We start from the raw sequence: 15,292 nt of genomic DNA, 5'->3' as shown, positions 1-15,292 counted from the left end.
GACTTGGTTTAATGGTTTAAGGGCTACAGTGGCAGTGCTGAGTGGACAGTGGGACTGGGTGATCTTAGAAGTGTCTTTCAACCCAAATAATTCTAGGACGTTTCTATATGGGGCTATATTTATTTGATTCCCTTTACTGCGGTTTATATATTCCCGCACCGGGCTCTGACTCTCAGCGCTGCCCCTCAGGCACCGGCGCCATTTGGCGGGAAGGGGCGGGCGCTGCGGGCGGCGCGCACGCGCGGGGGAGGCGGGCTCGCGCGCGGGGCGCTGTGCGCGTGCGCGGTGCGTGAGGCCCGGGCGAGGCGGCGGCGGCGGCTGTGGCGGCCCCGGCTGTGGCGGCCCCGGCAGGTACCGGCGAGGGGGCTGCGGCCGCACGGGGCTAAGGGGAGGAGAGCGGGGAGCTCCGACAGCGGCCGGGAGCGGCCGGGCCGTGGGACAGCTGGGCGGGGAGACCGAGGCGGGCGGGGGTTGGGCCGGGCCGCGCGCGGGGCGCTGCGAGCGCCGTGTCGGCCCCGTCGTCTCCCGCGGCCGCTGCCGGGCCTCGGGCCCGCCCGAGAGATGAACTCTGCCGAGCGGATGTATCCCGGTATCCCTCTTGTGTCCTTGTATCCCCGTTTTCTGCGTTGAACGGCCGCTGGGCGAGTAACGGGCCCGCGCGGAGCCGCTCCGCGCCTCGCGGTTTGTGACGTTATTGCTCAGACCGGGCCTCGGAGAGGCCCCGATCGTGAGGAAGCGGCCTCAGGATGGGCCAGGGGGGCTCAGGGTGGACATCAGCAGGAATTTCCACATGGAAAAAGTGGTCGGGCCTTGGCAGGGGCTGCCCAGGGAGCTTTGGAGTCCCCATCCCTGAGGTGTCCGGGGAAGGCCTGGACGTGGCACTCAGAGCTCTGGGCTGGCGGCGAGGTGGCCATCGGGCACAGCTGGGACTCGATGGCCTTGAAGGGCTTTTCCAGTAAATGATTCCGTGATTCAAACCTAATCCCGGCACGCGCTGGGCCCGGGCAGCGCCGGCCCTGCCCCGGCTGGTTCCAGCAGCGCCTTATCAGGGTGTGAGTGGGGCGTGCTGGGCAGAGCTCACACAAGGCTCCACATTCCTGCCCCTCTGCAGTTTCCCTGTTTGTTTGCCATTAGCTCATTCACGTTTAGGAGCGGCAGTTTTGTGTACAGCAGTCTTTTGCTGGTAACAAGCTGAATAATACATGTTAGCGTCAATTATTTAATACCAGTGTGTGTGTAGCTGTCTGATACGCTGATTCAGTTGTTTAGCCTGTGTGATGTCAAACCCTTTGGAATTTAGGTGAAAAGCCCAGAATTAAGTTTTCCTGATGTTTCTTGGCCCCATGCCTTCCCATGGACTTTTGTGACCACGGCCTGTTGCATTGGCTGGTTTAAACCGTGGATTGCTGTCAGATTTTGGGATATGCCGGGGACCAGACTGGAAGGCATTTGGCTGGAAGAGCTGTCAGACAGACTTGGATTCAGTTTGAAACCTCGTGTGCAGCTCAGTACAGCTTCTCCCTCATTCTTTTTTCCCTCTTAATCCAGAGATGGCTAGATTTGGAGAGCTGGTTTTTTAAGATGGAATATGCCTTCTGAATCAGCTAGAGGGAGAAAACATCTGTTAAACATCAGAGTAACTTTAGGTCAGGAATTACTGCATGACAGAACCCATGGAATCATTAAGGCCAATCATAAAGTCCAACCATTCTCCCCAGCACTGCTGCCAAGGCCACCACTGCTCCATGTCCCCAACTGCCAGGTCCACAGGGCTTTAAATCCCTCCAGGAATGGGCACTCCAGCCCTGCCCTGGGCAGCTGTGCCAGGGCTGGACAGCCCTTTCCATTAAGAAATTTCCCCAGTATCCAACATGAACTTCTCCTGGTGCAACTTGAAGCCATTTTCTCTCGTCCCTCTCACGGTTATGTCATTTTGTAACATCATATGTGAATTTTAGAGCTGTAAATAGCCTTGAAACTGTTTTTTCTGATGTTGGGGCTGCAGTTAGTGTCACTCCCTCCTCTTATCCCTCGAATTTAGAACCTGCAGAGGTACCCTCTGAAGTGCAGCAGCCTTTGAGTGATTGAGGTCTCTGCCTGTTGCACTGGTAAAAGCACAGTGATACTCTTTGATACTTAATGTTACAAAATGATGTTTTTTTTCTCAAAATCAGAGGGTCACTGCATGGTTTGGGTTGGAAGGCACTTCAAAGCCCATCCAGTTCCACCCGCTGCCATGAGCAGGGACACCTTTCTCTAGCCCAAGTTGCTCCAAGCCTGTGGCTGCCTAATGATGGAGGGCAGAAATCCTTAAAAAAGCAGTTATTAGAAAACCTGCTGGGTGCACCACAGGGACTCTTGAATATTGTGCCAAATTTCCTTGGCTTGGTGAACTCCTGGGAAAACGTGAATGCGTATCCCAAGAGTTGAAGCTGCTGAGGATAAGGGAGAGAGATTTTTCCTTTCTGGCAGGAACTTCACCCCAGTATATAGTGGTGTCTTATCCATGTCCTTGCTGAAGTGAAAGCAGTGGTCTGGTTGTCTCTTCAGGCTTTCAGTGTGAAAGGACTCTGGAGAGTTCTGGAGTGGGGACTTCTGCTTTTTCTTTTAAATCCCAAATGCCTTTGCCACCTGCTCCGAGGAGAACGGGAGGAACCAGGAGTGGCAGTGCAGCCTGTGAGGATGATGACAGTGCAACACTATTCTTCATCCTTCATCCCAGGCAGACTCACAGCTGGGAGCTGTTGTGTCCTGCAGGGTGCTGGGATCCCTGAGCTGTCAGGGGTTTGGAGGAGGCTCAGCTCAGTGTCCCTGCTCCGGGAGGGAAGGCCGGGATCAGCCGAGGCTCGGTGGCACCCAGCCAGGTCAGGCTGGCCTGGCACTGGCACGGCAGGGCTGGGCTGTGGCTCTTGGCAGGGACATTACAGGAGGAGTGGGAGGAAGCAGGAGTCTGTCCCAAGGGGCAGGAGGAAGCACCTGGCACTGGGTGTGGGTGGGAGTGAGGGGCTGCAGGTCAGGAGCAGCCAGAGCATTTCTGTGGCCCTGTGGTGCTGCTGGGTGTGTTTGGACATCCCTAATGGGGACTGAGTTGGTGCTGACAGTAATTCTTGTCTTTGCTTTAGCCTGGTGTTGAGGGCACCTTTTAACACTTGTTTATTTCATAAAACGTTTACTGACTTGTACTAAGTAGGAAAATTGAATGAATTAAGGGACATGGGTCCATGGTGACCGTGGCACTGCTGGAGTAACTTGGACCTGATGGTCCCAGGCAGCTTTTCCAGCCTGAATGTTTCTATGGGATTTGAACATATTTCTTTATTTGGAATAAACTTCCACTGGACTCCTGCAGGAAAACTGTATTGATTCACTTTTATACCTCGGTAGCTCCCTGTGACAGTTTTTTAGAACCCCCCCAAGGATTTGTATGTGCAGATGTGAAAATCTGTGACAGCTGTTGATATATTTTATTGTTGAACAAGGCTGATGCACGAGGCAGATGCCAGCAGGGCTGTGGTGCAGTACAGGGACCCCTGGAGCACTGGCACACTCTGAGCTGGCGGCTCCCAGCCGAGCTGTGGCACAGGAGCGCTGAACACCGGTGTTCCCGCAGGATCCAGTCGCACAGCGGTGCCATGGAGAACACGGAGAGCACGGAGGAGGAGCAGCCCACTGTGGGCAATGAGAGTGCGGAGCCCGGCGCCGAGAGCGCGGCCGAGGAGCAGCACATGGACTTCAGCACCGAGATCATGAGTGTCACCGAGATGGAGCAGTCCCCGGACAGCTCCCCGGACCTCAACGAGGACAACACGCAGGAGAGCGAAATTCCAAACATTGAGAGCTTACAGACAACAGATCTTGAGGCTGACTTCCCTCCGGATTTTGACAAGTTTTGGAAAGTAGTAGAGGACAATCCGCAGGATTTCACGGGATGGGTTTATCTACTGCAGTACGTAGAGCAGGAGGTTAGTACCCGCCCCTTTCTCCTCCGTCTCCCTGAAATAAATAAACACAAAGAAAAGCTAAAGTCATGGAATTCCAGTGGCAAACGTAGGATGTCCATCAGGCTGTCACGATGCTGATTTAAGGCAGCTGTCCTTGCCACTGTTGTAATTTAATCATAAAACGCCAGGATGGTTTGGGTTGGAAGTGACCTTTAAAAGCTGTTGCCATGTGCAGGGCCACCTTCCAGTAGCCCAGGGTGTCAGTGTCAAAATAACTCCAGGCATTTCTAACACAGTGTTAATGATTGCATTTAAAATATCCTGAAGTTGTTCCTAAGGGAAGCACTGATTGTGCTCGCTCTGTGTTTCCCACAGAACCACTTGCCAGCAGCCAGGAAAGCCTTTGACAGGTTTTTCTCACACTACCCCTACTGCTATGGGTACTGGAAGAAGTACGCAGACCTGGAGAAGCGCCACGACAACGTCAAGCAGTCAGACGAGGTACGTAGGGCCCGGGGCCAGCACTGCCACCAGTCCCAAAGCCAACAATGACTGTCCCACTGCGAGTCATTGGGCTGCCAGTGCCTGCCCTGCACGGCCAGGGCTCGAGGGACGTGTTTGCACGTGTCACAGCTGTGGCATTTGGAGCTAATGTTCTCTCTCTTTGTTGGCAGGTGCGTTAAACCTCTACAGTTTGTCAAGCTTTGCAGTGCAAGCCTCTGTATTACACTGCAGCTTAACAAGTAGGGCAGGGCTTTTCTGTCACTTCCATTTATTACTCATTTTCAAAACAATATAGTTGGTTTGCTGGTCACAATTGCTCCATCTTATTGCATTTTTGGTCAGACGCTGTCAATGATGCTCTAATGGGTCTGTGCCCTATGGTCTGTACCCCAAAGCCTGCCCACACAACCTGGTCAGAATGCAGGGACCGCTGCGCTTTGAAGATCAAGACTCTGCACGTGGAGATCAGAACATTGCCATGTTCTATCCAACCTCCACCCGAATGGTAATGGTAGATTATTTAAACAAAATTCCAGTAATTAGTATTTCTAAGGTTCACCGGATAACACAGTGTTGCCTCTCTCTTAGGACCCCATTAAGGATTTGAAGTACAGTTCATGTTCTCTTCATAGGTCTATCGCCGAGGGCTTCAGGCAATTCCTCTTAGTGTTGATCTTTGGATACATTATATAAACTTCCTAAAGGAGACCTTGGACCCTGCTGATCCTGAAACTAACAGTACCATCCGGGGGTGAGTTGGGAGCAGCCTGATATCCATACACACCACCGGGATCAGGTTCTTGTGTTTTTAAAAAGAGGAAAATTCATAACAACCCACTGTCACTTCAAGGATTTTTAAATTAAGAGATGATGGAACCAAATTCCGTAAGAATGGGGAGACAGCACAGTGGGATACAAGGGGCAAAAGTTGTGGCTTGAGAACTTCAGACTGGATGCAGCATTTGGAATCTTGGAATTTAATTCCTTGGGAGTTTCCAGGGTATGGCTAGGATTGTCTGCTTGCTGTGGCTGGCAGTGGACCTGCTTAAAGGGTTGGACTAAAGTTTGATCAGAAGGCTTAATTACACTGGAATTGAATCTGAATCAAGCTGCAGAATTGCTGCACAGGTTTGAGGTGTTGCACTGCTGCACTGGTGGGTGTGGAGTCTGTACAAAACAAAAGTTGGTAAAGGTTGTGTATTTTTCTAATATCTTGTGTTCTGGCCAGCGGCTTTTGCTGTTGCCTTTATTTGTTCTGTTGTGGAAGTGCTGGAGGTAAAAAATGAGTGAGCTTTTGGAATCTCCAGACACCTTGCTGCAGATATCTGAACACTTTGAAGAATGTAAATAATTAATATAAGTCTAGCTTCAAATAAATGAGGGTGCTCATAACCTTTAATAAGAGTCAGGACTTTCCTTCCTTGTTCTGTCCCAGAATCCAGAAACCAGTGTAAAACAATTTCCTTTTCCAGAGCCTATGAACACGCAGTGCTGGCTGCTGGGACAGATTTCCGTTCTGACAGACTCTGGGAAATGTATATAAACTGGGAAAATGACCAGGGAAACCTAAGGGAAGTTACATCCATCTATGACCGCATCCTGGGAATCCCAACACAGCTCTACAGCCATCACTTCCAGAGGTAAAGGGAAAACAGAGAGTTAATGCCGTGTGAGGGGTGGAAATACTCAGCACAAGATTTGGAACAGTTTTATGTGGTTATTTACTTCTCTACTTGGGCAGTTGGACTGATTGTTTTTGAGTACTGATGCACATTTGAGGAATTTGGTTTTAAGTAAATTCAGAGGTTTTGTTGTGGAGTAAGGACAGGCCTTGGAAGTGTGGGGAAGAAGAGAGGATGTCTTTGAGAAATCAGAATGAGCAGTTTTGGACTTTAATAGTTGTGCAGTGCCCATGTGTGGAGAAGCACCAGTTTAACTGACTAAAGAGGAATCCTGGTTCAGTTTCAGATGGTGGATTCTGCATTGGTAGGGAGACTTGAGCAGCACCCTTAGTTAAATTGCACAGTCTTCCCCAAAACTTCCACAGATCTCTCAGTGTGGGAAATGAAGTATTTCCTTTATAATTGATTTTGTCCTTTGCCATCTCTTTTCCATGGCAAGGGTTCTTCAGCCTGCCATGCTGCCCTCTGAGACATGGCACTGGTGAGGCTGTTTTGGGTGGGAGCCACAAAGCAAAGCACAAGCCCCTGGGATTTCGGGTTGTGCCCCGTTGGGCAGCAGTGCAGCGTGAAACAACCCCTTTGCAATGCCTCTTTGTGGCTGTTGTTAGGTTTAAAGAGCACATCCAGAACAACCTGCCCCGAGATTTCCTGACCACGGAGCAGTTTGTGCAGCTGCGCCGGGAGCTGGCGGCCGCCAGCGGCCACAGCGGTGAGGACGGGGACGAGCTGCCCTGCGGCACGGAGGACATCACCGACCCCGCCAAGGTACCTGCACGGGGTGGGCACAAAGTACCACCCCTGTCCTTCCCTGGGGCTGGGGCAGGGCTTCCTCTGCAGCCAGCTCAGTCTGCTGGAGCTGGGCAGTGCCCACAGAGCTCTCAGGGCATCACTGACCCCACCAAGGTACCTGCACGGGGTGGGCACAGAGTACCACCCCTGTCCTTCCCTGTCCCTCTGCAGCCACTCGAGCTGTGCCCAGAGAGCTCCTGCACATCAGTGCCCTGCAGCACTGAGGAATCACTGACCCCACCAGGGCCCCTGCATGGGGTGGGCACTGGCACCCTGTCCTTCTCTGGGGCAGGGCTTCCTCTGCAGCCACTCGAGCTGTGCCCAGAGAGCTCCTGGACATCACTGCCCTGTGGCTCGTGTGGTAACAGGACAGCCCCTTCCAGTGCTGGCAGAGGTGTTAAAGACATGAGTTAGAAAATGAAAGAAGCGTTGTGCAAAACCTTAGGAACAAATAGTAATTATTCCAGGTCAGCAGATTGGGATCTGTGGTCTAAGAAAGCTCCTCATCAGCAGTGGCCTGAGCAGGTTCAGACTGTTACAGGCCTAGGAAAGCCTGGAGCTGTCCAAAGGAACTGCTGATGCTGAAAACACAGACACACTGAAACTGGGGCTGACTTGGATCCAAATCCGTCCTTAATCTCAAATCAGCTTTAGCATGGGATAAAAACCAGTTCAGCTGTGTGTGCTGAGGGCCAAGGCTCCATCAGGCAGTGTCCCAGCCCTGCCCTGGCTGCTCAGGGAGAATCCACGCACATCCCTGGCACAGGAGGCAGTTAGAAAGGTGATACCATGTCTGCCTGTGTTATATTTTCTAATATATTTTATTTATATATGTTTATTTTCTATTCTGTTGTAGCTAATCACTGAGATAGAGAACATGAGGCACAGAATCATTGAGATCCATCAGGAGATATTTAACCACAACGAGCATGAAGTCAGTAAGAGGTGGACGTTTGAGGAAGCGGTAAGTGGGGTTTGTGTGAACCAACACGAGCAGGTGGATTGGGAACAGGGCTGGGAGCTGGGAATTCTGTGAAATTTAACTAAAACTACTGTGGGGGGATTGAACAGAGACTCAGAGTTGGAACAGTTTCATTTCTCTGCCGTTTTTCTTGTGAAGAGGCACCTGGCACCTGATGATGTAAAGATCTCAGAGCAGTGTTTGGAGAGAGGCAAGGTGCTGTAATGTTTGCTAAGTGAGTCCTGAGAGTTAGTGCTGCTCGTGCCCTGGGGTGGTGTAAAGGCATGAGGGGATGGAGGGGATTCCCTTTGAAAGGTAAGCCTGTGCTCAGAGGAGAACAAAATTCCTGTGCTTCTGTATTTTAACATTACACACTTAATCAAGTAACTTTTGTTTTGGACGTCCTATGTATAATGTGTTAAAAGTACTTAATTAAACTAATATTTTGACCACTGCAAATATACAGCTTTTGCTGTAGAGTTAAGTTGGATTCTGTTTGAAAAAACAATGTGAGGTTTTCATTCTCAGTGTTTATATTTTTCTTCCTGGCAAACATGGTCCTTGTTTTAAATTTACTTCTTATTCTAAAGAGTCCATTGTGTTACCCATCTGGGCCAGATTTTGGGGCTTGAGTGGGTTGGGTGATTTGCTGCGCTGGGCCAGGTGTCCCCACAGCCCAGGAGCTCCCAAGCAGCGTGGGGAGCAGCGAGCTCTGTGCCAGTGACCCTGGCAGGAGGAGCAGAGCACCCCAGGTTCCTGCCTTGGGAAACCCAAAACTGCACACCTGTGGGACTGGGGAGAGCACTGCAGCTGTGGGCATTGGGCAACTGAGAGTCCCCTCCCTGCTGGCCACAGCGTGCTCTGGTTAGCAGCAGGGTGTGCAGAGTGCCTCGTTAGCAGAGTTAGTCCAGCAGGGGCTGGCAGGAGCTGGCCGTGCACGGGGCAGCGTGGCTCTAAAGGACAGAGCCCACCCAGGGCTGGCCATGGCTCACAGCTGTTTTCAGCAGGAGTGGGACTGTGAGCTGGGCAAAATGGCCACAAAGTGTTGGCTTCCACACCAGGGGTCAGTGAGGAGCATGGAGCGGGGATTGGCTTTAAATTTCAGGTGGCTTTGAAGAATTGGATTCTCCTTAATTTTACTGTAAGTTCTTCATCCATTTGTATGGACTTGGATCTGAGAGGAAATGGCAGCACGGGAGAGACATAATGAAATGCAGTTAAAGATGGTGAGGGGAAAGCAAAGGATCTCTGGCAAGATAGCAGACAAAGGAATTTCAATTTGAACAGAGCGATGTTTAATTTTCTGTGCTGAGCTCTGTCCCACCCAGCCCCTCTTGCAGCCATCAATAACACCACGATGGAGCTAAATTTGTGGTCTTGCTATAACCAGATTGATGTAAATATTTGATAGGAAGTCCAGTTCAGTCCTCTGTCTTTCCTTGCCATGATTCTCAACCAAATGCTGAGTTGGACTTGTGGGCTGGGTGTCCCACAGTGAGCACTTGTGTGGATGGATGTGGGCAGTGTCCAGTGTGTCCATAATGTCACTGACACTGGGCTGCCTTGGGTCCTCTGCCAGCAGCTCGAAACACTTGCACTCCAAAAGCTCTCTAGGGAAGGTGGTTTCTAGCCTGGAATGTCACTGGAGTAAATCCCTTGATCCATACCTGGATAACCCTGGATTGAGTAGATGAGGAGGTGTCACTGGAGCCCTGATCACTGAAATGGCAGGAACTGAGTATTGGTTGTGTGGCTGTTGGTTGTGTGGACCCCCGTGGCGGTGTGTTTGTAATCACCAGTTGCATCCTGTGACTCTTGCAGATCAAGAGGCCTTACTTTCATGTAAAACCTCTGGAGAAAATTCAGCTGAAAAACTGGAAAGAGTACTTAGAGTTTGAGATAGAGAATGGCACTCACGAGCGAGTCGTGGTCCTCTTTGAGAGATGTGTCATTTCATGTGCCCTCTATGAGGACTTCTGGATCAAGGTAAGGGAGGCAGCTCACGGCTCTGCTGGTGCACACCTTGACCTGGTGACTAACCCTTGTACCCTGTGGAACGTTGTTCATCTATAACTATATCTGTTGCATTAGGAGATGGTCTGCTTGCAACCAGATTTGACTGCTGCATTTGCCAACTGCGTTGCCTCTCTACGTCCTTCCTTACAGAAACTAGTCTAGTGGTTCCATAAAGGTGCTGAATGGGTTTAAACAAAAGAATTTTATCGTTCTGGCATGTTCTTGGAGACAAATACAAGCTTTAACCTGGCTGGTCTCTGCTCTGTTTCCAACCCTAGTACGCCAAATACATGGAGAACCACAGCATCGAGGGCGTGAGGCACGTGTACAGCAGGGCCTGCACCATCCACCTGCCCAAGAAGCCCATGGTGCACATGCTGTGGGCAGCCTTCGAGGAGCAGCAGGGTAAGGGCAGCCCTGCCTCTCGGGGGGCTCTGCTGGGGGAGCTCTGCCACCTGCCCTGTCCTAAAGCGTCTCCCTGCCCTTCTAGGCAACATTGACGAAGCCAGAAGGATCCTGAAGACGTTTGAGGAGTGCATCCTGGGGCTGGCCATGATCCGCCTGCGCAGGGTGAGCCTGGAGCGCCGGCACGGCAACATGGAGGAGGCGGAGCAGCTGCTGGAAGATGCTGTCAGGAATGCCAAGTCCATCAGTGAAGCCTCCTTCTATGCCATCAAACTCGCCCGGCACCTCTTCAAAGTGCAGAAAAACCTGCCAAAGGCAAGAAAAGTGCTGTCAGAAGCCATAGAACTGGACAAAGTATGTGTTCCCTCTTGGCTGTCTTACCCAAAACTCAAACCACCCCGGTGTCTTTCTCTCTTTCTGAAGCCTTTTGTAAAACATGGCAACAGTGATGACAGGAGTTGTAACTGCATGGAATGTCCCATTACTGCATGGAGACAACAGTCCCTCTAAACTGACGTTGCCAAGGTCCCAGCCTGGGAATCTGGATGTTTGCACCCTTTTCCCATCAGAAGCACAATGTGCTTTGCACCTCTATTTTAATTTTCTAGTACCTTAAACGTTCTCGCTGTGTTCGGTGTTATTGGTGTGGGCAGTGCGTGGTGGTTTGGTGTCAGCACAGGAATATCTGGCACTCAGATGCTGCCAGCCAAGTGCAGCACCTGGGTTTGTGGTGCTGGTCACTTCTGGTCTGTTTGTGCCACAAACCAGCCCAGGGAGAGAGGAAAAAATCCCTTTATTGGCTGTTGTTTGTATTTATGGGGTGAATTGCGGTGTGTAGCAGAGTTAAATACCTGCTGTGAGGGTCAGGTGTGCCCCTCCTAATGCCTGTTCTGCACAGGAAAACACCAAACTGTACCTGAACCTGCTGGAGATGGAGTACAGTGGTGACCTCAAGCAGAACGAGGAGAACATCCTGAGCTGCTTTGACAAGGCCATCCATGGGGCCTTGTCCATCAAAATGAGGATCACGTTCTCACAGAGAAAAGTGGAATTCCTGGAAGATTTTGGGTCTGATGTGAACAAGTAAGATGTCCTGTGGGCAGCGGCCAGACTGGGGTCACTGGGAGAGTGCTGGGAAAAGGGTGGGATCAGAGACTTCTGTAAAATCGTTTCCTTTGTGCCATCAGCTCTTTGTAAGGAACAGCTGCCCTTCTAAACCGACCTCCTGATGTTAAACAGGAATAGATTGTCAGATAATTGCCCCTTTTTATCTGAAGTGCCCAGCACTGAGTGAGCAGAGCTGTGCTGCCCTGCCAGGTTTTGCTGTGGTTGGTTTCCCCTTGCTGAGCCCTGTGAAGGGAGGGGCTCCCCAGGGGAATGGGACAGGCCTCAGGTGTCCTTTGAGACTGTTCCCTGGGAGTTTCCAGAACTGCACTGCTTGGATTTCTCAGTGCTCAGCACTGTTAACAACGGTGCACTTAGGTGGGAGGACACGCCAGAAATGCAAGTTTTAAATTCAATGCCTCAAAATATGTTTTTCTTCTTAATTGTCTATTGTTTTTATTTACGTTTTGCAGCTAAATAACCCGGAAGGATTAATGAGAAGTCAGTTTTCCTGCTTTGTGTGTTTTTAACAATAACCCTCCTTAAATTCTGCTGCCTCTGCATGGCAGCCAGTCAGTGCAAGTTTGGGATCTGAGACAGATCAACCACAAGGAATTTTGCAGTTCCCAAATAATCCCAGAGCACAGAATGAGTACGAGGAGCTCTTCACCCAGAGCACACTGTCAGAAGCTGCAGGTTTTGTGAGATGCTGCAGATGAGGGGGTATTTCAATATCTGTGGGAATTTTAGCCAGGACTCTCCTGTGCTGCATTAACCACCCTTGTTCTTCCCTGCTGGATGGGGAAAGGCTGTAGGTGCTGCTTTGGGACTGGAATAATTTCCAGTGTTCAAATAATGATTCCCACATCTCTGTGCTGCTGTGGGTAGCATCACCAGCAGGCTCTGAAGGAGCAGCTGAATCACAAATCACTTCTAGAAAACTTGTTTATAAAGGAACTTGATAAAAGCTGCATCAAGTGTGAGGGAAGCTCAGCGGGCTGGGAGCTGGAGCTGTTGTGAATGGCACCGAGTTGGCTTTCCCCTGCTGGTGGTGGGTCACTCATTAGTACTGGTGGCACTGCAGTTTGCTGTAGTGTTAGAGCTTGCAGTGGGCATTGCTCAGGAGTTTTGAATCCTGGCAAGGCCTGACTGGTTGTGCTCTCTGCAGGCTCCTGGATGCCTACGACGAGCACCAGGCGCTGCTGAAGGAGCAGGAGACGCTGAAGCGGCGGGCGGAGAACGGGTACGGACTGAGCCCAGCAGCTCACTCTGGGGGTTCTTTAGTCTTTTGTCAGCTTTGAACCCACTGATGTGAGGATAGAATCACTTCATTTTAGTCCTTTAAAGTGTGTGCTAAATAGAGCTCTGCTGCCTTAAATATTCACAGAATTGTTTGCATTGGAAAGCCCTAAAACCTGCCATGGACAGGGACACCTTCTATAGGTTGCTCAGAGCTCCATCCATCCTGGCCTTGGATGCTTCCAGGGATGGAAACATTTTTGGAAAATAAGTTTTTGAGTTGTTGAGCCAAACAGTGCTGGTAAAATAACTCAGTCTCTGAGCAGGAACTTAGAGCCTTTGCTTTGCTTTAAACCCAGCCTGCTCTGGAGCACAGCACCAGCTGCCCTTCCCTGAGCCCAGTTCCCTCACCCCGCTGGGCCGGGGCAGCCAGCTGAGCACAGCTGAGGCTGATGCAGCGTTCCAGGGTGCCAGAACAAGGCTCTGTTCCCTTGCAGCTCGGAGGAGCCGGACGAGAAGAAGCTGCTGACGGAGGACGCGGGGCTGGCGGCGGCGCAGCTCATGGACGGGGACATGCAGGTCAACCAGGCCGCCTACAACTACAACGCCTGGTACCAGGTACGGTGCCCCGGGCCAGCCTGCACACTTGCAGCTCCTGGGGAGGAAAACTCGACTCTGTGGGGTGTTGATCCCTCCTGGGCGTGCTCCTCACGCGTTACGTGGAGCCAGGAGCGCTTTGGTGGCTGTCCTGTCACACAGGGAGGGGATGGGGAGGGCAGCAGGGCCAGGTGTGTGTGGAACTGTTTTGCCCAGACTGGCTTTGGGGTCAGCCCCTTTCCCGTGTGCCTGGCAGTGACTGTCTCCAGGCAGTAATTCCTGCAGTGCCTTGGGGTGGGTTCTGCTGGTACACAGCACCAACAAAATCAGCTTGTCCTCTGGGGCTCTTCCTCTGGGGCATTCTAGCTTGGAACAGAATTGTTGAGGTTGGAAAAGCCCTGTAAGACCATCCAGTCCAGCTGTTCCACCAGCACTGCCAAGGTCACCACTGACCCATGTCCCTACTGCCACAGCCACGTGTCTTTTAAATCCATGGAGCTTCTGAAGTGGTTTTATGAAAAGCGTTGATTAGACTGTGCAGAGCCCCCAGAGCTGGGAGAGCCGTGGTACCACTGGGGCCCAACCCCTGGGGAGCCCTTGGGACTGCCTGCAGCCAGGTTGGGAATTCTCCCCAAAGTCAGGCAGTGCCAGGAGTCTCATCCAGCACAGACTGCCCAGTGCTGGGCCAGGAGCAATGCCCTGAGCCTCACACAGCACTGCAGGAATGGCAGCCTTGGAGCTGGGCCAGGGATGGGGCTCAGGCTGGAGATCAGGGAAGGTTCTTCCCCCAGAGGGTGGAATGAGCTCTGGAAAAGCTCCCCAGGGAATGGGCACGGCCCCGAGGCTGCCGGAGCTCCAGGAGCGTTTGGGCAGCGCTGCCAGGGATGCCCAGGCTGGGATTGTTGCGGGGTCTGGGAGGGGCTGGGATGATCCCTGGGGGTCCCTCCCAGGTGGGGATATTTTGATTTTGTGACTTTGTGACGCGGATCTGTCCTGTGGCAGCACGGTACCTCCACCCCTGCCTGCCTTCCCCAGGCTGTTCCAGAGGGAATGGCAGCGCTGGCCTGCATCCCAGGGGGGCTGTGCTGGGCACAGGGGCTGGGGGAGCTCTGTGTGCAGCAGGGACATCCTGGCTGATGCTGCTGCTGTGTTTGTTCCAGTACAACTACCAGAACGCCTGGAATTACGGACAGTATTACCACACAACCTGATCCCCGGAGGGAGTGGAGTTCACTGTGCTGCAGTTTCAACAAAGATGGAATTAAAAAAAAAAAAAAAATTATATTTTTCTAATTTTGGGCTGTGAAGGAACTGTTGTGCCACCTGCTTTTGGTCCTCTGCATGTGAACCGAGCTGCTGCTCACGGGGTATGTGTGAAGCAAGATTCGTGTGCTGGTAACTGATAAATGGTCTCTGTACAATTCTCATTTACCATAAATGAATTTTTTAATTCCCTGCACTAATTTATGGAGTATCAGAAGAATTCTCGTCGGTCTCTTGATTCCATAATAGAGTGGGCAAAGCTGTGGGGTTTTGGGTTGGTTTTGGCCCAGGGCTGGAGCCAGGGCTTGTGCTGCTCCTGGCCCAGCTGTCAGGGAGCCGTTCCAGGCCCGGGCTGTTGGGACTGGGGGCCTTGCAGAGCTGCCCCACGGGTTCTGTAGTGTGGGAGGGGCAGGGATTAAACCACCTTCGTTCTTTTTTAAAAGCACAAACTGTGTTTGGGATGAGTTTTGTATTTAGAGTTTTTCATGTACACGGTGTGAGCAAAACTTTTTTCATTTTGATCAAAGTGATCATTCCCATTTTTGTAATAAAAGCGAGGAATTCAGTAGTGCTCTGAGCTTTCTTGGACTGCCTCACTCGAGCCAGGAGGGAGAACAGAATGCCTGAGCTGAGCTCTGGTGCTCACAGGAGGGGCTGTGGCACAGGGACACCTGTGGAACACCCGGATCTCTGCGAGCACAGCTGCTGTCAAATAAATGGAGTGGGAATTGTGTGGGATTGGGCTCCAGAGGAGGGAAGGAGCCCTGGCTGGGTGTGGGGCCCTGCTGCTC

General features: G+C 51.7%; 1 protein-coding gene and 1 non-coding gene across 5 annotated transcripts; both read left to right on the top strand.

Annotated features, from left to right (window-relative positions):
• Positions 1-294: 294 nt before the first annotated feature.
• PRPF39 (pre-mRNA processing factor 39) lies at positions 295-15,069 on the top strand. Of its 4 annotated transcripts, XM_005528602.3 has the most exons (14): positions 295-351; positions 3,611-3,962; positions 4,317-4,442; positions 5,078-5,196; positions 5,918-6,085; positions 6,736-6,892; positions 7,773-7,880; positions 9,699-9,863; positions 10,172-10,298; positions 10,384-10,652; positions 11,197-11,381; positions 12,571-12,645; positions 13,139-13,259; positions 14,399-15,069. In XM_005528602.3, the coding sequence occupies exons 2-14, from the start codon at positions 3,633-3,635 to the stop codon at positions 14,447-14,449; spliced, it is 2,001 nt and encodes a 666-aa protein (XP_005528659.1). In that variant the 5' UTR covers positions 295-351; positions 3,611-3,632; the 3' UTR covers positions 14,450-15,069. The 4 variants fall into 4 exon arrangements, with proteins under 4 accessions (XP_005528659.1, XP_087914229.1, XP_014112956.1 ...); XM_088058103.1 differs by lacking the exons at positions 295-351; positions 3,611-3,962 and adding an exon at positions 4,841-4,950 and having other exon boundaries at positions 4,362-4,442; XM_014257482.2 differs by lacking the exons at positions 295-351; positions 3,611-3,962; positions 4,317-4,442 and adding exons at positions 4,621-4,684; positions 4,788-4,950.
• LOC148184062 (small nucleolar RNA SNORD127) lies at positions 10,736-10,821 on the top strand. The gene has a single exon (XR_015773039.1). It is a non-coding gene; the product is annotated as a small nucleolar RNA SNORD127 (small nucleolar RNA).
• Positions 15,070-15,292: the final 223 nt, after the last annotated feature.

Source organism: Pseudopodoces humilis, chromosome 7 (genome assembly GCF_049639895.1).
Source record: "Pseudopodoces humilis isolate 2021_Gansu_Grassland_sample_001 chromosome 7, ASM4963989v1, whole genome shotgun sequence".
Taxonomy (NCBI): domain Eukaryota; kingdom Metazoa; phylum Chordata; class Aves; order Passeriformes; family Paridae; genus Pseudopodoces; species Pseudopodoces humilis.
This window is presented reverse-complemented; position numbering and strand designations above follow the sequence as displayed.

What these genes read in the sequence shown, in the direction of transcription:
- PRPF39 (XM_005528602.3), top strand. Translation starts at nt 3,633, where the DNA reads ATGGAGAACACGGAGAGCACGGAGGAGGAGCAGCCCACTGTGGGCAAT. An exon ending in ACGTCAAGCAGTCAGACGAG is followed by an intron (nt 4,443 to 5,077) that starts GTACGTAGGGCC and finishes TTCTCTTCATAG; the next exon opens with GTCTATCGCCGAGGGCTTCA. An exon ending in AAGCGGCGGGCGGAGAACGG is followed by an intron (nt 12,646 to 13,138) that starts GTACGGACTGAG and finishes GTTCCCTTGCAG; the next exon opens with CTCGGAGGAGCCGGACGAGA.